General features: G+C 38.0%; 1 protein-coding gene across 1 annotated transcript; it reads left to right on the plus strand.

Annotated features, from left to right (window-relative positions):
• Positions 1 to 2,243: 2,243 nt before the first annotated feature.
• LOC131971233 (uncharacterized) lies at positions 2,244 to 20,880 on the plus strand. Its single transcript, XM_059332560.1, has 12 exons — positions 2,244 to 2,252; positions 2,509 to 2,715; positions 6,992 to 7,173; positions 7,254 to 7,431; positions 10,856 to 10,951; positions 11,478 to 11,555; positions 11,663 to 11,818; positions 12,390 to 12,412; positions 12,491 to 12,615; positions 13,681 to 14,120; positions 14,964 to 15,857; positions 19,516 to 20,880. The coding sequence occupies exons 1-12, from the start codon at positions 2,244 to 2,246 to the stop codon at positions 19,657 to 19,659; spliced, it is 2,532 nt and encodes an 843-aa protein (XP_059188543.1). The 3' UTR covers positions 19,660 to 20,880.
• The last annotated feature ends 634 nt before the right edge of the window (positions 20,881 to 21,514 follow it).

Below are 21,514 nucleotides of genomic sequence, written 5' to 3' on the forward strand. Positions count from 1 at the left end.
GGGACAGATTGGACAATGTATGGTCAAGTTATACGGTCTTGTGTGTTGTGGCGAGACGGCATAATTTGCCACCATGCCACGCCCACATAGTGTGACGGTCAGTAAAGCTTTTGATAACTTTTGATCCCAAAGGCCTTATGATGGTACTGACCAACTTTGAAGTCAATCGGGTTAAATCTGTAGGAGGAGTTCATTAAAATATTAAATGTGGTCATTTAATGAAGGTGGGCGTGGATATAGCTCAAGGGGCAGGGCTTTATGAATTATTTTTGATTTAGAAGTGTTAAGGGCTGGACTCTGATGAAGCATGAGAAGGTTGGAGCAGATTGGACAAAGAATGGAGAAGTTATAACGATCTCGTGTTTTGTGGCGAGATGCCATATTTTGGCGCCATGCCACGCCCACATAGTGTGACTGTCGGTAAAGATTTGAATAACTTTTGATCCCAAAGGCCTTGGGATGGTCCTGACCAACTTTGAAGTCAATCAGGTTAAATCTGTAGGAGGAGTTCATTAAAATATGAAATGTGGTCATTTAATGAAAGGGGGCGTGGATATAGCATAAGGGGCGGGGCTTGATGAAATATTATGATTTAGAAGTGTTAAGGGCTGGACTCTGATGAAGCATGAGAAGTTTGGAGCAGATCGGACAAAGAATGGAGAAGTTATAACGATCTCGTGTTTTATGGTGAGACGCCATATTTTGCCGCCATGCCACGCCAACATAGTGTGACTGTTGGTAAAGATTTGAATAACTTTTGATTCCAAAGGCCTTGTGATGGTACTGACCAACTTTGAAGTCAATCAGGTTAAATCTGTAGGAGGAGTTCATTAAAATATGAAATGTGGTCATTTAATGAAAGGGGGCGTGGATGTAGCATAAGGGGCGGGGCTTTATGAAAAAATTGTGATGTAGGAGTGTTAAGGGCTGTACTCTGATGAAGCATGAGAAATTTGGAGCAGATGGGACAAAGAATGGAAAAGTTATAACGATCTTGTGTTTTATGGTGAGACGCTATATTTTGGCGCCATGCCACGCCCACATAGTGTAACTGTCGGTAAAGATTTGAATAACTTTTGATGCCAAAGGCCTTGTGATGGTACTGACCAAGTTTGAAGTAAACTAACCCTAGCACTAACCCTAACCCTAACCCTAATTAGGGTTAGGGTTAGGGTCAGGGTTAGGGTTAGGGTTAGCGCTAGTACTGACCAAGTTTGAAGTGAACTAACCCTAGCACTAACCCTAACCCTAACCCTAATTAGGGTTAGGGTTAGGGTCAGGGTTAGGGTTAGGGTTAGTGCTAGGGTTTGTTCACTTCAAACTTGGTCAGTACCATCACAAGGCCTTTGGCATCAAAAGTTATTCAAATCTTTACCGACAATGTGGGCGTGGCATGGCGCCAAAATATGGCGTCTCGCCATAAAACACGAGATCATTATAACTTTTCCATTCTTTGTCCCATCTGCTCCAAATTTCTCATGCTTCATCAGAGTACAGCCCTTAACACTCCTACATCACAATTTTTTCATAAAGCCCCGCCCCTTATGCTTTATCCACGCCCCCTTTCATAAAATGACCACGTTGCATACTTTACATAACTTCTCCAACAGATTTAATCCCATTGACTTCAAACTTGGTCAGTACCATCACAAGGCTTTGGGGAACACAACTTATCAACACCTTTACTGACCTTCACAAGATGTGGGCGTGGCATGGCGGCAAAATATGGCGTCTCGCCATAAAACACCAGACTGGATAACTTCACTATACATTGTCCAATCTGTCCCAAATTTCTCACACGTGATGAGGGGCCAGCCCTGAACACACCCACGTGTCAATATTGACACACAGTCATAGCGCCCCCCGCTGGCAACAGGAAGTAACATGTTTTACGCCTAGCCCAAGCAGTAGGTTTCACGTAGAGACACAGAATTTGGTACACATATGAATCATGTGGAGACGCACCAAAAAGCCTCTTGGAGCCATACCTCAAACCCAACAGGAAGTGTGCCATCTTGGTTTGAATATCGCACTATTCAGTGTTTTCTGCCATTTCTAGCTTGCATACTTTAACAAACTCCTCCAACAGATTTTACCCGATCAACTTCAAACTTGGTCAGTACCATCACAAGGCCTTTGGGATCAAAAGTTATTGAAAGCTTTACCGGCCCCTCTCACCTTCAGTGCTCGGTCCCTAAAAATTGTAAAAAAAAAAAAAAGAAGATGTTAAAAGATAAGAACACATGAACAACGTGAAAACAATTATGTGAATTTGGAAACTCCAATCTTCAGGTCATTTATCTCAAACAAATTTAAAGTTGAAATGTGTTTTTGGTGGAACTGATTCAAAACAAATGTTTGCCTGGATGGAAGTGAAACTACAAACAGTTTAGTAGTTTGTAGTTTTTTTGGTCTAAACGTGTGAAGTCATCACTATAGTTGCTGCAGAACAAACACTGCTGCGGGCAGACAGCAGGTCAGCTGTTGACCTGTCTGCTCCGCTGTCAGCAGCAGGTGAAGCTCGGCGGAGCGGCCGTGTCGCTGCCGGCCGACCTCAGCTGCCTGCAGGCCGGCGGCGCGGAGGGCGAGGCGGCGCTGGAGACGCTGGAGAAGCAGCTGATCTGCCCTATCTGCCTGGAGCTCTTCAACAAGCCCGTGGTCATCCTGCCCTGCCAGCACAACCTCTGCAGGAGGTGCGCCAACGAGCTCTACCAGGTCTGTACACACACACACACACACACACACACACACACACCTGTGCTCTCTGTGTGCAAAGTCATCTTTCATCACACACTTTTTATGTCGCAGGGCACACACACATACTTAAAGCCGTGTCAGGTGTGTGTGTGTGTGTGTGTGTGTGTGTGTGAGTGTAAGCAGTGGATTATCAGCGTCTAAAACAGGACCTGTGGATGTTTAACTTGTTAGCTCATGACCACGAAAATCAGCTGCTGTCGTGACCTATATGTAGTGCTATTGTTCAGATAGTGTGTGTGTGTGTGTGTGTGTGTGTGTGTGTGTGTGTGTGTGTATGTGTGCGTGCGTGCGTGTACTTCCTACCCAGACCGGTGTATTTTTTTAGTCCATTTTTTTCATACATAATCCAGTGTTTGTATTTCTCCACCATTGAGTGTGTGTATTACTGCTCTGTGGGCTTGGCTGTAAAGAGCAACTTCTCAGCTTTAAGAAAATCAGTTATTACGGTAATCTAAAGTGTGCTTTCGCAAACATGTTGCCGGCACAACACTCAATATTAAAGGGTAAATTTATAATGTTGTGTTTTCACTGTGTGCAAGTCTTCAATTCGCTGACAAATCACATTTTTTGGAGCAGCGCTGAAAATCCAGCAGCAGCAGAATATATATAGGGGAAACACTGCATAAACCTTTTTGCTTGATATGAAATATATTTATTTAGCTCCAGCTAAAAAGCTGCTGGTTAGTGAACATGCAGGAAAACGTTGGTAAATATGTTTATTGAGACTGGGATGTCTATGCAACTATGTGAGTCACATGTGTAGTGTTAGACATTTCTGCAACAGTCGTTATTTAAAACGTTCAGCACTTCACTTTAGCCCCTTATTGGGGCTAAGATGGATAAACCAAAGGAAATAAAGGCAAAATTTATTGTGACCTCTTTGATTCTTGCACCCAACAAATACCCCGTTACAAAAAACAAAAACTAACACTAAAACTAATAAATACACTTTATTTAAACTTGTAAGGCTCTGAGGGTTCTCTCATTAACAGTGACATCGAGTACATTTACAAAAAGCACAGAAATACAAATTCAACATACAGATAGCAGACAAAATAGATCAATAAGTGAAAATGTTAAGAAAATTACCCAAGCTAAAAAACAGTTACAAACTGTTGCAGGAAAGTCTGCATTCAGGCTAAGAAATTCACAAAACTTTGTGGGTGTATTGATCCTCTGTGTGAGTTGAAGATTATTCAGGCCAGGGCGTTAAAACAAAAGGCTGACTTCTAAATTCAGTCTGCATTTGTGATGGTTCAGGTTCGGGTTAGGGCTCAGGGAATCAGGCATCATGTCAGTGAGGGATATCTTCACAAAGATAGAAGTACTAGGATAGGAGAAGCACACACAGAGTCCTCATCCACAGACAGTGTGTGAGGACGCTCTGTAGAGGACACCAGCAGCAGACAGAAATCTGATTCATTTTTTTGTTTTTGTTTTTTCTCTCATTAGTTGATTAGTTTACTGCAGTGAGTTGATGATGTTCAGCCTTCAGATGGTCACATTTCTGCTCAGCTGTGTTTCTATGTTGTGTTTAGGTTCAGGAACATTTTGCCTCCACATGAACTCACAAACACACAAACTCACCAACACGTGTGTTTCCTGTGTGTGTGAACTGGTACGTACACGTGTGTTCATGTGTGTATTTGGTGTGTGGTGTGTGAGATGGAAACTGAACAGACTCTGCCCTCACTGTCATGATCATGTTCATGACCTCTGACACACACACACACACACACACACACACACACACTGAGGCTCAGTCAGAGTCCAGCTGACATTAACACATTTAAGCTTTTTCAATTTATTTTTTACTCAACCCAGCTCAGTTATTTATCTTTATTTGTCCAGCTCAGTTATTTATCTTTATTTGGATTTATTTATTTTATTTATGTATTTATTTTTGATCATCCATGTCTTTAACATTTAAGAAAACTGAAAGAAGGTGTATTATAATTTTAATTGTTATTTTATTGTATTTTTATTTCTATAGTCTGAAATGCGTAATAAATATTAAATAAGAAATAAGTTATTAAAAACACACACAATATTGTACTGATACATGCAAAAGAAAGACAAAGATCTCTATTGTTTATATGTTTATGTTTATTAAGCAACTAAAACACAACTCAGTCTGTTACAAACAACCTCTTTTACCAGCTCATCCTCCCTCATTCCCCTTTTTTTGGTTGCTAATTAAAATACATATTTATCATTATTAATTATTGCTATAAAGTACAAGAGAAAACCGGTACATTTTGATACATTTGCCTCTGAAAAGTGTCCCATATTTCCCTAAAAAGACAGAAAAATGGAGTGATAGTTCAAAACTTAAAGTGGGTAACATAAAAGGAGCAGAAGTGGAAAGCGATCAGAGAATTGAGAGTCAGAGGGGAAAACAGGAAGACAAGTGAAGAAAGGGACAGATGAGCAGAGAGACGGAGGGAAGGTGAGAGGTGTAGCAAGTCCTGAAATAGTGGCCTTTAATAAGCTTCAGCTGCTGCAGTGGGTCTGACCGAGAGATCAGCTGCTGGAGGGAGAGAGAGAGAGAGAGAGAGAGAGAGAGAGAGAGAGAGAGAGAGAGAGAGAGAGAGAGATAATGTGTTTATAACGGCTTGATTATATATCATCAACAGAGAAAATATTTCACAGTCAAAGAAAATGTTCATAAAAACTCCTCTTCTCTCTGTTCCTGCCCACAAGAGTAAAGAATATTGTCACAAACAAAAACATTTTCTCCACATATTATACATATTAAAGTATTGTCATGTTTCCAGCCTCTCCTGTCCTCTCCTCTCTGCTCTGTGTAAACAGCCTCTCCTGTCCTCTTCTCTCGGCTCTGTGTAAACAGCCTCTCCTGTCCTCTCATCTCAGCTCTGTGTAAACAGCCTCTCCTCACCTCTCCTCTCAGATTTGTGTAAACAGCCCCTCCTGTCCTCTCCTCTTTGCTTTGTGTAAACAGCCTCTCCTGTCCTCTCCTCTCTGCTCTGTGTAAACAGATTTTCAGTGAATGTCAATCAATCATGTTTTCACAGTGTCTCTGAGGAGCAGAATTTAATGTTTTTAACAGGTTAGTGCAAACGCTTTATTTTAAATGACACATGTAGAATAAAGAGATTCTGACACAAATATCAACATTTTAGTACAAGTTTTGGTCACTTTTTATCACGAAAACATTCCTAACTGATGATCTGTTCGAGGACTGTCGGAAAGTCCTTGCTCATTTTGCAACAGAGACTCCAGTTATTTTTACTTCCTCTCCAGACAGTAAACATAAGGAACATGATGAGTGTGTGAGTGTTTACGTGGATGTTGATCAGGGGATTTTCTGATCTTGTTTTTACCCTGAACCAGCTCTGACTTCACCCAGGGAGATGTTTCGAGGGTTTTAGTCAACCGGTGACCCGACTGATGCTAAAACTGTTGCTAATTACTGAAATCCCAGCATGCAGCTGTGTTGTATGACAGCAAACTCCAACTGTTGGGTGTTGACAGGCAGCGGGGAGAGAAGCTGATTCTTGTAACCTCTGAACCCCAACGAGATGTTTCAGGGCGTTTTTTTTGCTCATTTTACATTTTTCTCATTGTAATATATATAATAATCCATATATAAACATATAAGTCATGCAGCTGGAATCAGCACAATCATGGAAACAACATGTCTTTGTGCTGAAAAACACAGTTAGAATGACAGAAATCAGAAAAAACGAAAAACAAAAGTTGAATTTCTCTGATACATTATTTCTCAAAAATTTGAATCAAGTGGAATGTATACATAAACACTTTTCCAAGTGCCCACAAGTGTTTTTCATATTGTACATATTGAAGTATTGTCATGTTGCTAAGCTCTCCTGTCCTCTCCTCTCGGATCTGTGTAAACAGCCTCTCCTGTCCTCTCCTCTCTGCTCTGTGTCACTCAGGAGCAGAATTTCATGTTTTTTACAGGATCTAATTATTCCAAACAGTTTATTTTTGCCGACATTTTAAATGATGTAGAATAAAGTATATGATAAGAAATATCCCAATTTTAAGCTTAGTTTTGGTAACTTTTTCTAATGTAACCTATGATGTGTTCAAGGACTGTCAGAAAGTTAAAATTCTGATGATAAAGTCTGTTTTTAAAGTCTGTTTTTACAGTTTCTGTCTCTGTGTTTTTGGAGATCTTTTAAATAACACATGTTTTCGAGGGTTAATAATTAAAACATTGTATTATCTCTTCCCTCTCTGTGTGCAGCCATCTCTGTTCCAGGCTCGCACCACGATGCAGGTGAACAGCGGCCGTTTCCGCTGCCCATCCTGCAGACATGAGGTGGTGCTGGATCGCCACGGCGTGTACGGCCTGCAGCGCAACCTGCTGGTGGAGAACATCATCGATGTCTACAAACAGGAAGTCAGCAACAGCAGCAGCACCAAGAGGTGAAAGAGAGAACTACAGGAGAACTATCATATAAAATAAACCTCTATATCTAAAGACTTGATGTGTGCTCTCCCTGCAGCCCTCTCCCTCTCCTCCCTCCTCCTCCGGCTCACCTCACCTGTCCGGACCACGAGGGTGAGAAGGTGAACATCTACTGCCTCACCTGTCAGGTCCCCACCTGCTCTCTGTGTAAAGTGTTCGGGGCTCATCAGTCCTGTCAGGTGGCTCCTCTGACCGACGTCTACCAGCAGCAGAAGGTACCTTATATCAAATCAATCAATCAATCAAAATAACTTTATTCATCCCCGAGGGGAAATTCAGTTAGTCTGGTAGAATCTCTTGAAGAATGAGGCAGCCTGATGATGTAGGAGCGAAGGATCTTTTGAATCTCTCCATCCTGCAACGGAGAGAGGAGCCGTCGACTGCTGTTTTTTTGGTCCATAAAGGTTTTATGTAGTGGATGATCTGGGTATTTCAGGATGGCCTCGAACATCTTGACAGTGCATCTCTCCACCACCTCCTCCAGTGTGTCCAACCTGGCTCCAACCACAGAACTAGCTTTTTTGACCAGTCTGTCCAACCGCCTTGCATCTCTGTGTCTGCCTCCCCAGCAGAATGCAGCATAAAACAACACACTTGCCACCACAGACTGATAAAACATCTGTAGCATCTTACTACAGAGATCTGAGCTTCCTTAAGAAAAAGAGGCGGCTCTGCCCCTTTTTGTAGAGAGCGTCAGTGTATATGTAATGAATGGAGTGTAATATATCAAATCAAATCAAATCAATTTTATCCACATTAATCCACAGCAGTGAGACCAGCAGGAGTGATGGAGGAGGACCACAGCTCCACACCCTGTGAAGAGAGAGCAGAGAAAAGTGCGAGTATTCTGGGAAAATAAAAACTTGTGTCATGTATTATTGGGACAGAGAGAAAGAGGGCCCCGGTGTACCGTGTCCCCCGACACATTGGGCCTATAGCGGCATAACTAGGGGCTGGTCCAAGGCAGGCCTCGGCCAGCCCTAACTATAGGCTTTGTCAAAGAGGAAAGTTTTAAGTTTACTCTTGAATAAAGAGAGGGTGTCTGCCTCCTGTACTGAGACTGGGAGATGATTCCACAAGAGAGGAGCTTGATAACTGAAGGCTCTGGCTCCCAATCTAGTTTTAAGGACTTTAGGAACCACAAGTAACATAGAATTTTGGGAGCGTAGTGCTCTAGAAGGGTAATATGGCATTATGAGGTCTTTGAGATATGATGGTGCCTGACCATTTAGAGCTTTGTAAGTAAGAAGAAGGATTTTGAACTCAATTCTGGATTTTACAGGGAGCCAGTGCAGCGAAGCTAGAACAGGAGAAATATGATCTCTTTTCTTGGTTCTTGTTAGTACACGAGCCACAGCATTTTGGACTAACTGAGTTTTAAGGGATTTATTGGAGCAGCCTGACAGTAAGGAATTGCAGTAATCTAACCTTGAAGTAACAAAAGCATGAACTAATTTTTTATATAACACTGAGAGTGTGTTTATATGTGTGTGTGTGTGTGTGTGTGTGTGTGTGTGCGTGTGCGGGTGTGTGGAGCAAGCAGCAACCTGCAGGAGTGCCTTAAACCTGATTCTCTCCTGCAGTGGAGTCGCCTGCAGGGGGTGACTCCACTGGCTGCAGAAAGAAGTCAGTCTAATGAGTCAATAGAAATATGACCTGATTTATGAGCTCATTAAACATTCTCATGATGAATTTATGGTCTCAGTCATTAGTTTTCATCACATTGTGATGTTCATTTAGTAAATTATGATTCATTTAGAGTCAAATAGAGTAAAATGATAAGGTTTATGATGTAGAGAAAGGCTTTGTGAATTTTTTTTTTAGTTTATATTTCAAATGTTTTTTGGCTTCCAATGATTATTAGGGCCTCGGGGCAATCGCACCGAGCACTACTGTTATACTGTGGATTTTTTCTTCTTCCTCTTCCGGACGCAATTTCATCCCGCTACTAGTCCTACAACTTGAAGAGTTGCAGGACAAATTATATATCAAAACGTGCGGTTTGATCGGGATCGGTGTGCTATTACTTTTCTCTACAGAATATGAATTTTTCGCGACGTAAGTCGCGAAAAACTGCCCAAAATTTTGCATTGAAATGAATGGGACAGCCGACAAAAAATGAACGAAAAATAACAATAATTGGAGATATTTAAACGTCTACTTCTCCGGCATAATTTCACCTAGAGACTCCATTTAAACTTAGACACAAGTCTTGTGTATCAGTGTATTAATCCTTGTTTCGATAGGTCATATAGTTTTTTATCAATCCCTGTTTAATGACCATGATCATTTTTGGAGAAATTCTGAGATTATAATGGGTGTGTATTGCACGGAATGTTCGTGCCAAAGTGTGTGACATCATCGCCAGAGTGTAGAGGGAGAGAAAAAACTGTCAAAAAATAAATTTGAAAACTGCGCTCCAGGCCGCAAATTTCACTCTACAGAAATAATTTATACATAGAAACGTAGGAAAATTTGTCTTCTCACTCACAATCCTCTGGTAAAGCTGTCAGAGTTATAGTTTGGGCGTAGGATGCACAGATGCGCCACCAACATGCACCAACAGCCTCATTGGCTCCCATATTAAAAACGCAGGGAGATTTCTAAAAGAAGGGAGATGTAACAGTTTTTTTAGATCGCTCTAACAAAGCTATTTTTTCATTTTTCTTAAAAAAAAACATATGTAGACGTTCAGGAAGAACTCGGGACGCTCAAAGTGAAGTTGGATCAATGATAGGTATTATGGTTTTGCCAAAAATGCTTTTTGTTCAAGGCCAGAAATTCCAGTCCACCTCTGGCTGCTGTCACTCTTTCATTAACAGGTGTCAGTTAATTCTGTTGATTGCTTTGATCTGATTGCCTTTGATCTTTGATGTGATTACAGTTACAGATAAACACACACACAAATGCGCGTAAGCGCGCACACTCCTCACACATGCATACACATGCTTCAAACACACACACACACACACACACACACACACACACACACACGTAACTTTATGTGATTTTAATTACACACACACACACACACACACATATTTTGAGGGTAAAGGGCATAGTTTGAAATCTCTGAAGAATCTCATCATAGTGTACACACACCGGCAGTAGCCCCCGTGGCCCTTTCAGAATTTCCCCAGAGGAAATTTTCTAGTTTAATTTATTATTTTTATTTAATTTATTTAAATGTATATATATTACATTTTTATATTTTTTATTGCATTTATTTATTTACTGTGAAAGAGACAAGATTAGACAGTGTTAAACAATAAAAACATTAATAAACAATGTTAAATTATATAATATAGTTAAAATAAAATTAAAATAAAAATTATATAAACAAACATTTTTAAACATGATAAACAATTATAACCTATGTTAAATAATATGGCTTTCCAAAATACCAAAATAATTTGAATATTCAAAGTATGCCATTGTTCACTTTTAGTTGTTTTAAAAAAAATAGATTTGACTGTTTCGATCATTTAATAAACTTCTAATAAACAATAAAGTCTGTAAAGTATTATGTAAATTATCTCCTTGTGTTATTTTAGCATGTTTTGTTTTAAAGATTAAAAGCTTTAAATAGCTCATAAAAATGAATCTAACTCACATTTTATTTTTCTTTGTGTTTGTCAGGATGAGCTGAGTGAAGGCATCTCGTCTCTGCTGACATTCAACGACAAAGTTCAGACTCTGATCGACGGACTGGAGGAGAGCTGCAGGAGCATCCAGGTGTGTGTGTGTGTGTTCTTTTTATTATTGATTAAGGGATTTAAATGTTTATTTTCATATATATGACAATAAAAAAACAATAATAATAATAATGAATAAAAAGAAAAGCAAATTATCGTACATTTTCATACAGACAAAGAATTACATGCAAAATATTAAAGCAAAAAGAAAAAGGAACATTAATTAATTCTATTTACATTTTTGAAAACGAGAGGGAAGTACAATTTATTTAATCCCAACCCTTCTCCATAATTAGTAATAGTTGATTATGTAATTATTTATTTATTTGGCCTTCTTATCGATGGAAGCCTGTTCAATAATATACAGTAATGAATTTACTTATTCAAGAGTATAAATAACAAACAAATGAAGAAGTAAAAGTATACATTGTGCAAACAAATCCAGCTTTGAAAAATATGTTTTTTTTGTACTATTAATATAATGGTTTTATCCAAGTCAATGAATATTATTTCACAAGTTTTTGGATGAAATATAATGTGAAAACTCTGTTTTGTTCTCTGTGCAGGATAACTGTCAGACTCAGAAACAGATCGTGTGTGACAAGTTCAGTCGTGTGTTTTCTGTCCTGGAGGAGAGACGAAGGGTTGGTTTATTTTTTTCTCTGCACACATTTATTATTTATTATTTGTTCAGATGAATTTTCCCAGTCGAGAACTCCTTTTTCTGGGGATTTACTTATCGTCATGTCAGGTGATGACGCAGCAGATCAGCTCGGAGCAGGACGAGAAGACTGGCCATGCCCAGGTGCTGTTGCATTGCTATGGAGACAGGGTGGAGTCCAACAGCAAACTGATGGAGAGAGCAAAGAGCAGCATGGATGAGCCGGACATGGCTGCATTCGTACAGGTACGAGAAATATTTAGTTAGTTAGTTCAGGGGACTTTAATTCTAGATTGGAATAGTTATTAATTTTTCAGAATTTTATTTCAGAATTTTACATTTTATTCATTTTTTATTTATTAAAGGGGAGTTTTATTTCAGAATTCCAAATTATTTTAATTATTTTAGTATACTTTTATTTTAATCGCACATTTGTTTTTTTGTTTCAAGGGATTTTTATTGATAATGCCAAATTTATTTATTTCACTGGACTTTGATTCTTTGATTCAGAATGTCACATTTTATTTATTTATTTATTTAAGGGGCCTTTATTTTACTATGACATTTTTTTAAATTGACTATTTCAGGGGACTTTTATTTCATAATTCTAAATTATTTCAAGTTTTTCAATAGACTTTTACTTTATAATATTGCATGTATTTATTCATTTATTTATTTCATTGCCCTATTTATTTATTAGGCCAGTTCATGTATTTTTTTAATATTGACTTAAATGACTTACGTGTTTCTTTGTGCTTTGGCTAAAAATGTAAATGATTTAAACTAACTTTCTCTAAAATTATTATTTTTCCTTCAGAATTCTCGAGAGCTGATCACAAAGTGAGTGTTTTATATTTTCATCATGTGATCAAACATTTTGTTAGCTGCCTTAGTTATATTTTCTCTCTCTCTGGTCAGAGTTCTGGCAGCAAGCGTCTCGTGTCCCACTGAGACGCTGAAACCAGAATATGAGAGTTTAAGCCGCTACAGATTTAACTTCAGCCGACAAGAGAAAGCTCTGCGGAACCTCGACTTCCTCAGAGGTGAGGAGAGAAACACTCTGCAGCAGCAAGATACATTATTTCCACTTTATGTTTTCTACGTCTGCAGCACAGAAATAAATGCAGAAAATAAGAGAAAAGGAACATATTAAACAAATAAAATGCTCACTGAGCTGGTAAAGACTGAACTGTAAAGCTGCCAGACTGGATATAATATATATATATATATATATATATATATATATATATATATATATATATATATATATATTAAAGCTGCCAGACTGGATATAATGTATGTAATAACACTCTCTGCTCAAGGTTTTTACAATTATTTAAGATCAGAATGAGAGAGATCTTTTGCACTGGAATGCACAAAATAACCAAAATATAGGAAGGATTATTAATGTTATTATTAATTATAAAGGATTATTATAGTAATAACTGTGGCATGATGTAAACAAACTGGCTTTCAAAGGGTTAAAAATCTGAAAATGAACTTGAGTGAACTTGAATTTAAATTAATATTTGGTAGTTATGATTAGGACTGAAGTTTGTTCAAAGATTTAACTGAGGGAAAGTGGAGAATAAATTTAAAATTGACATTTTATGGCAGATTTTTTTTAAATGTTAATAAAAATCTCTTTCAAATAAATGAATGAATTAAATGTATTTAAATGATCATTAACCTGATAATTTTACCAATAAAATATCACATTTATTCATTTTTAATATTGAGAAGACCCATTTTAACCATTGCTCTAGTCTTTTTTTAGACCTTTTAAATGAAATAGTTTAGATTATTATTCTAAATAATAACTCAAGACTTATTTAAATTACATTTTTAAATCAGAATCAGAATAGTTTTTGTTGTCATTGTACAGAAGTAGAGCGAAATTTAAAAAAGAGCAGTTCTTGTTTTAGTGCAAACAGATAAAAATAATTTAAACGTAATAAAAAAATATAAACCCTATAACCCTGGGAGATATTCCACATATTGCACTATTGTTCCACAGTCTTGTTTTACTTTATGTCACTTAAAGTAAAAATGCAAACATACATCCAGTCTCAGCAGCTGTTGTTGTTGTTGTGGTCATCTTGTTGCAGTGGTGGAAGACAGTCCTGCAGAACCGGAGGTGGAAACAGAGCCAGAAGAACCCAAAGAACCAAAAGAACCAAAAGAACCAAAAGAACCCAAAGAACCCAAAGAGCCTGCAGTCCTGATCATAGAACCTAAACCTCCCCAGGAACCCTCGGCCCAGAGCCTGGAGTCTGTTCCAGAACCAGTTAAAGAGCTCACATCTTCTCCAGTGGAACCAGCTCCTCCAGCTCCTCCTCCGGTTCTGGTTCTGGACTTTGTGGAGCCTGCAGGGGCGGTTTTCAACCTGCAGCCAGAGATTGAAGACCTGGACCTGAGAGACGGAGGAGGATCTGATCCGATGAAGAACAGAACAGAGGAGGAGGAGGTGGAGCAGAGATGTGCAGCTCCAGATCCGCTGAAGGAGGGAAGCGTATGTGAGGAGCATGATGGGATGAGCACCACTCAGGTAACAGACCTCCTGCAGGAGACAGAGAGAGACCAGGCAGCTATTTATCTGCAGTTATCTATGTGATAATTACATAAAAGGTATTCTGAGCTGACAGGTGCTGATTGGGAATTAGTTTCTGCTGTTAAATGAACTGTTAAATGTTAGAAAATGACAAAACAAATCTTTCAGACACGTTCTGTCACATGAGGGAAAATAAAAAAACGTTAAAAAAAAGAAATTAAAATTAAAATGAACTAATAATGATATTAAAAATAAAAATACAGCTTTTATACCGTCTGTTTTATTTACTCAAAATCTTGTCTTGTTGTGAAGAAATATTTAGATTTATATATAAATGTATGAAAATATTGTACTCCAATAAACATTAAAGTTCAGCTTTCAAAAGCAGCTTAATCAACAATATGATCATTAAAACTAGTTCTGCTTCTGCAGAAAAATGTCCCCTTAAATACCAGTGGTTTTAAGTAAGGGTTAAAAAAATAAAAATGAATAAATAATACTTTTTAAAAAACAAAAACTAAAGCGAGAAAACAAAATATATAAATCAGGACTAATTGAGGGCATGAACTAGTTTTCAGTGATGTTGAGAGAACAATTAAAGCTGAATAAATTACATTTTTTTTAAATGGACCTATTGGTACAATTGTGATGAGTTTGAATGTTTAGTAAAATGTTCCAGATGTTTTTAATTTAGTGTTTGCACATCTGACTTATTAGCCAAAAACTTCAACACTTTAAATAATGATTACAGAATTAAGACAGAGGACGTTCAGTCGTTGCTGTTAATCAGCTAAAAGAAATGCAAAATGTTTTGTTTAACCGTGTTCCTTCACATATCAGTGTGAGACAGTGAGTGATGCAGGTGACTGGACGACTCACACTGAGACAGAGGACAGACAGGAAGAAGAAGAAGAAGAAATGCAGATGGAGAAGGAGGGAATGGATGCAACCTTCTACCCCGGCTGGTACAAACACAGCAGCTGGTGCAGAGTCGGCCATGATGCTGCAGCTGAAGATTCAGAGGGCGGGATCCAGACTGAGGCTGAAGGAGACCAGATCGAGTCTGAGCCCCAAATACAAACACAGTCATGGAGTCTGGAGGAGCAAGAGGAGGAGGAGGTGCAGGAGGAGGTGCACCTCCCCAACCAGCCTCCACCTGCTCCCGCTGAGCTCCTCCCTCCTCTCCCTCAGGAGTCAGAAACCAAACCTCCGACTACTCCTCAGTCTCTTCAGGAGGAGGAGGAGGAGGAGGAGGACATGCAGGGCTGGGTTTGCGTCCCCGGGGCCGTAGATAAGGGCAGTTTTGACCTTGGAGAAGGTTTGTCTGATATTAATGATCGTCCACCAGAGGAGACTGTTTCTGCTGAGAGACGAAGCTCAGAGACAGATAAAGACGACTGTGAGCTCAGAGATGGAAGAGCAGAGGTGAAAGAGGAGAAAGAGGAGGATTTAGATGTAAAATGTGCTTCAGAGCAGAAAGAGAAACGCTCAGGGGACGGCGGCTCTGATGCTGAGACGATTACTGAAGAGCTGGAGGAAGGAAAGTCTGAAGAAGGGAAAGAGAAGACAGATTGTGACGGCTGGGCTGCAGGAGACGGAGGGTTAGAGAGTCTGACAGACGGAGAGTTAACGAGAAAGAAAGATGGAGCGAGCAGCGAGCAGCCTGAAGACGTAAACACAGAAACACGCGTCTCTGCAGCTGAAGAGACAATTACCCCGTCTGTCTCTCTGCAGGTCAGTGTCGCTGCTTTACCTTCATCACCATCTTCATCATCATCGACCCGGCTGCTGCTGCACACCTGCTGACGCCGCTCCACACTCTTCTTCACCTTCTCTCTTTCTCTTCCTCGGTTGTTTATGTTTTGCAGAGTCACTTTTGCAACTCGGCTGCTTCACTACTTCAGTCTGACGGAAAAGAAAGAAAGAAAGAAAGGAGGAAGGAACAAAGAGAATAATTTAATAATATATTTTATCCTCAAATTAGAAGTAAGCCTCGTTTTAACGAAAGCAAACAAACTTTTTGTTTTGTTTAGCTTTTATTACTTTTTATGTTTTTACTTATTTCGTCACATGATGTAAAATAAAACAAGACAAAGAACATTTTATAATGTAATCCTTAAATATATCAAATAATAGTATTTCTGTGAGGAAAAATAAAAAAAGTAATATATATATATATTATAATAGATATAGATAAATTAAATAAATAATAATATTTATAATAATTAATTAGTTAATTACAATTAATAATAAATTAATAATAATATTAAAAATAAAAATACAGCTTTTTTTTACCATCTGTTTCATTCAGTTAATTACTCAATTAACTCTCTTGACTCTTGTCTTGTCTTATCTTAAATATTCAGATTTACATATAAGTACATACAAATAATATCCTCCACTAGACATAAGTTCAGCATTCAAAATCAAAATTGTCATCAAAATGAGTATTAAAACTAGTTCTGATTCTGCAGAAAAATATCCCCTGTGACTGATTACATTATCATACATACGCCGAATACCACTGGTTTTAAGTGAGGGTAAAAGAAAAAAAAATACATAAATAAACTAACAAATAAATGAATCAGGACTCATGGAGGGCATGAACTAATTGTCAGTTATGTTGAGAGAACAGTTAAAGCTGAATAAATTTATACACACAGTAAAATAGGACCTAAAGGTACTGTGGTGAGTTTGAATGTTTAGTGAAATAGTGTTTGCACGTCAGACTTATTAGCCAAAAAACTTACGTACAAATAATGATTATAGAATTAATTTAATAAGGAAGTCATATATGATGTCAAGTTGCATTAAATCAGGGATTTATAAATTAATATAAACTAATGCCTGTTAATATTATTTCAGCTGGATTCAAACATTTTCATGTTTTTTTTGTGCAGAAATTCTACAGTAAAAAAGATAAATGCAGTGGAGTAAAAAACACAATATTTCCCTCTGAATTAAAGTGATGCATAAAGTGTCACAGGAAGAAAATACTTGATTAAAGTAGCTCAGATTTGTGCTTTAGTCCAGTTACTGAGTAGATGTACTTAGTTTCTTCCCAGCTCTGGCTCCAGTCCTATTTTTCCTCCCTCCTTCTTCACACAACAGTCATCTTGTTGCAGCATCATCCCTCCATCTCTCTCTCGCTCCTTCCTCCTCCTTCACTGCAGATCTTCTCCTCACTGTGACCATGTTTCTCCTGTATGTTTGTCATCATTTACCTCCTCCTTCATCCATCTCTCTCTCTCTCTGTTGCCATCCCTCCTTCAGGCCATCACTCTGCTGTTCTACCTGTTGGCCTTCCTGGTCATCCTGCAGAGGGTCTGGGCTTACATCGGCTGCTTCATATGCACATAAACACCATCAGGAGAGCTCTGCACCCTCACTGCTACAGCTCAGGTACACACACACCTGCTGCACCCTCACTGCTATAGCCCAGGTACACACACAATTGTTGCACCCTCACTGCTACAGTTCAGGTACACACACACCTGCTGCACCCTCACTGCTACAGCTTAGGCACACACACACCTGCTGCACCCTCACTGCTACAGCCCAGGTACACACACAATTGTTGCACCCTCACTGCTACAGTTCAGGTACACACACACCTGCTGCATCCTCACTGACAGTTCAGGTACACACACACCTGCTGCACCCTCACTGCTACAGCTCAGGTACACACACAATTGTTGCACCCTCACTGCTACAGCTCAGGTACACACACACACACACACACACACACACACACACACACACACACACACCTGCTGCACCCTCACTGACAGTTCAGGTACACACACACCTGCTGCACACACAACTGCTGCACCCTCACTGCTACAGCTCAGGTACACACACACACACACACACACACACACACACACACACACACACACACACACACACACCTTCTGCACCCTCACTGACAGTTCAGGTACACACACACCTGCTGCACAACACCTGACAGCTCAGGTACATACACACACACACACACACACACACACACACACACACACCTGCTGCACCCTCACTGCTACAGCTCAGGTACACACACACACACACACACACACACACACACACACACACACACACACACACACACACACACACACACACACACACACACCTGCTGCACCATCACAGACTTCTATCTGCAGGTTACAACAAGAGAACCCAGTTTAAATATTATTTTATTTTTGATGCTGGCATCAAAGTGATGCAGACTAATGGCTGGTGTTTACTAATTATCAATTTGTTTTTTATATTTAATATTATTATTATTATTATATAATGATAACAATGATAATAATAACAACAATCATTATTATTATTTATAATTATAACAATATTCATAATTTTATTATTATTAAGAAGTACTATTTTTTGTATGTTTTGTTGTATTTTAAAAATATTTTTTATTAAGTAATATCCCCAAAATAATATTATTGTATATTTTATGTTAGAATTATTTCCCCATACCTGTTATCCTCTTCCTTTGTACTTACCAAAGGTTAAGTACCAACTAAGTGTTTCATTGATATATCTTATAAACTAAATAATTGCACTTTAAATTGTAAAAAAGTGACCTCTTCAGCTTGGACAGCAGCATTCAGTTCAGTTTCCTCTGGGCTCTGCTGACACCTGGTGGGAGAACTGTGTAATTACAGGAAGTCTGTAAAAAGTTTATTTCAATTATAAATCAAGTTAAACTAACCAACTAAAAACTACAATGACAGATTAAGAATCTGACATTAATACTTTAACACATTTTTACTGTTTTTTTTAGATGAATATCATGTTATTGTTGTTGTTTTTATGCTAAAGCAACACTAACATCAAACCCTTCTGCTGTTTGCTGCATGATAAGTTGTTTGCATGAAACTTTTCATGAATATGCATTGAGTTACTTCTTTAGTTGCATCTTTACATATTCACATTACACACAGTCATTTGTATAATGTGAATGCATTTTTATTAAAAATAACTTTTATTTGCTCTGTGAAATACATAAAGAGAATCTTTAACATCCTTAGCACTCTACATTATTTTAGTGTATTTATCTCAGTTTTACTGGATTTATGGTACTTTTTTTTGGTTCATGCTAATTACTTTACTTAATTGGATGGACATTTTATATGTAATTGAAATGAGGAATCCTAACAAAATGGAGCAATCGTTTTTTTTAGTGTGGTATGTGCTCGAACTTTGATTTTTTAAAACATTTTAAAATTATTTTAAGGTTTATCCTGCACCTGCTGAACATGCTAGAGTTATATTAAGTGTTTTCTTTACCTAAATAGCTTCTATACCAGAGGTGAAAGCACAAAACAAAGATGTTTTATATTTATTTTGAGTCTTGGATGATCATATCTGTCCATTTTTTCTCCAGATGGAGACTGAGACCAGGAGTCCTGCTCTGACTGGTCCTCCTCCTCTCTCCTCCTTTTCCTCCTCTTTCAGCCTCAGTGAGGCGCCTCGTCGACCCAGTTTCTGCTTCTCCTGGCTGAACCCCCTGAACAACAAGAAGAAGTAGAGGAAAGAGAAAAGCGTTTGGAGAGGAGAGAAAGAAAGAAAGATTCACTCCAGAGTCAGTTTGTTCAGCTCAGTGCTGCACAGAGACTGAAAACATGTTTGATAAAACAGAAGTTTCATCAGCAGTCTCTGTTTTGTTCTCTTTAAAACATATTTGAACAAAACAGGAACCTATCTGCTCTGGATGTGTGCTCTGACACTGTTGGACTCTTATTTTTAAAAAACTCCTTGAGAATGAATGGAGAAGTATTTTTTTTTATTGAAGGAAGGTCATCACAAATGTGAAGTTTGTGATTTGAAGTGGCATTAGCAGAGGAGTCATAGAAGTATTTAGTATTGGTATTGTTATGTGGAATAGTATAATAATGTAATACTGATTCTAAAAAAAAGTTGATATGCTGTAAAAAAATTAATAAAAACAGAATTATTTGTGTTAAATACATTCAGTTGAATACAGTTAAAAGACAAGATAAGTTTTTTGTTTTTTTTTGCAAATAGGCACTCATTCTGAATTTGATGCATTCTGTTTTTATTTGCATTTGCCAGCACAGTGCAACTACAGCAACATGAACCCAAATAAACTCTGATTTATTTAGCTCCGATTTAATTATGATAAACTGATCAAAATAATGCAGAAATAACAACATCATAATGCTGATGTGAAGAAAGTCTGACTTCATGCTCGGTTCGTCTGCAAACAACCTTGCAAATTTCTTGTTTGAGTTTAAAAATTTAAACTTGTGCAATAATGCAGTTATTGTTCATCTGTGTTATGTGACTGTAGGTCACTTAAAGGCCACCGAAGTCATGAATAACAAGGATTTTCTGAAAGTTACACATAGTACCTTTAAATTCACAAGATTTTGACTTTACACTTGTTACGAGTTTTAGCTTGACATTAGACATGAAAAAAACAAAAGTTCTTAATTCAAAAGTGTTTTAACAATAAATAATGAATACTAGAAGACTTGTATGTGCAGTTTGAGCCACTTTGAACTGGTGATTCTGGATGTCACATGTGAAGCAGATTGTTTGGTTTGGTATTAAAAACATTTTCTGATTTATTTTCTTTTTGCAGCAGATTTGTATGTGAGTTTGTGAGTGAGAACTCAGTGTTTGTTGAGTGTTGTTTTGTAAAGTGGTGACAAAGTGGGACAGAGTGGTTCAGATGAGATGCTGGTTTTAATAACATGTAGAGATTAAATAAATCTGATTTTACTCACTTGAGTTTCTTTGTTTGTCTGTAGAGGTGGCTGCAAGGACATTTACTCACTCTCATGCAAATGCTTTAAAAAATGTGTTTATGTTTATATCAAAATGCCCATTCTGCAACACAGAAGTCACATATTTGGTAAGTCCCACAGAGAAAAAAGTCTCAAACCAAAATATTCCTCTAACAGCTGTCTTTGTGACGTCGTTCGACCACGCCGGAAAAGGAATCGTCAGAAACACAAACATCCGTAAACCGAGATGAACTTCGTGTTCAGAGGACACGCCTTAAAAATAAAAGCATGGAAACAAAATCTTAAACATTCGGGTCACTGCACACTTACGGTAGTTTACTTTGAAATATAATTTATGAGAAATGCAGATTTTTTTAACGCTAAATTCAATGTATAATCACTCCGTATGAGACATAAAATACTGTATGTTCATACACAATAACACAAGTAGTGAAAAGTATTCAAGTATATATACACAAGTGCTGTATATATGCAGGCACTTATAATTGAGTATTTTATTGTATATTTTCAGTATCTGGATTATCTTATACTGTCTTACTGAATTATTTACATATACATATATACTATATTTCCATTATGTTGCTTTATTAATACAGAAAACAAAGTATCAAT

Source organism: Centropristis striata, chromosome 5 (genome assembly GCF_030273125.1).
Source record: "Centropristis striata isolate RG_2023a ecotype Rhode Island chromosome 5, C.striata_1.0, whole genome shotgun sequence".
In the NCBI taxonomy this organism is placed as follows: Eukaryota; Metazoa; Chordata; class Actinopteri; order Perciformes; family Serranidae; genus Centropristis; species Centropristis striata.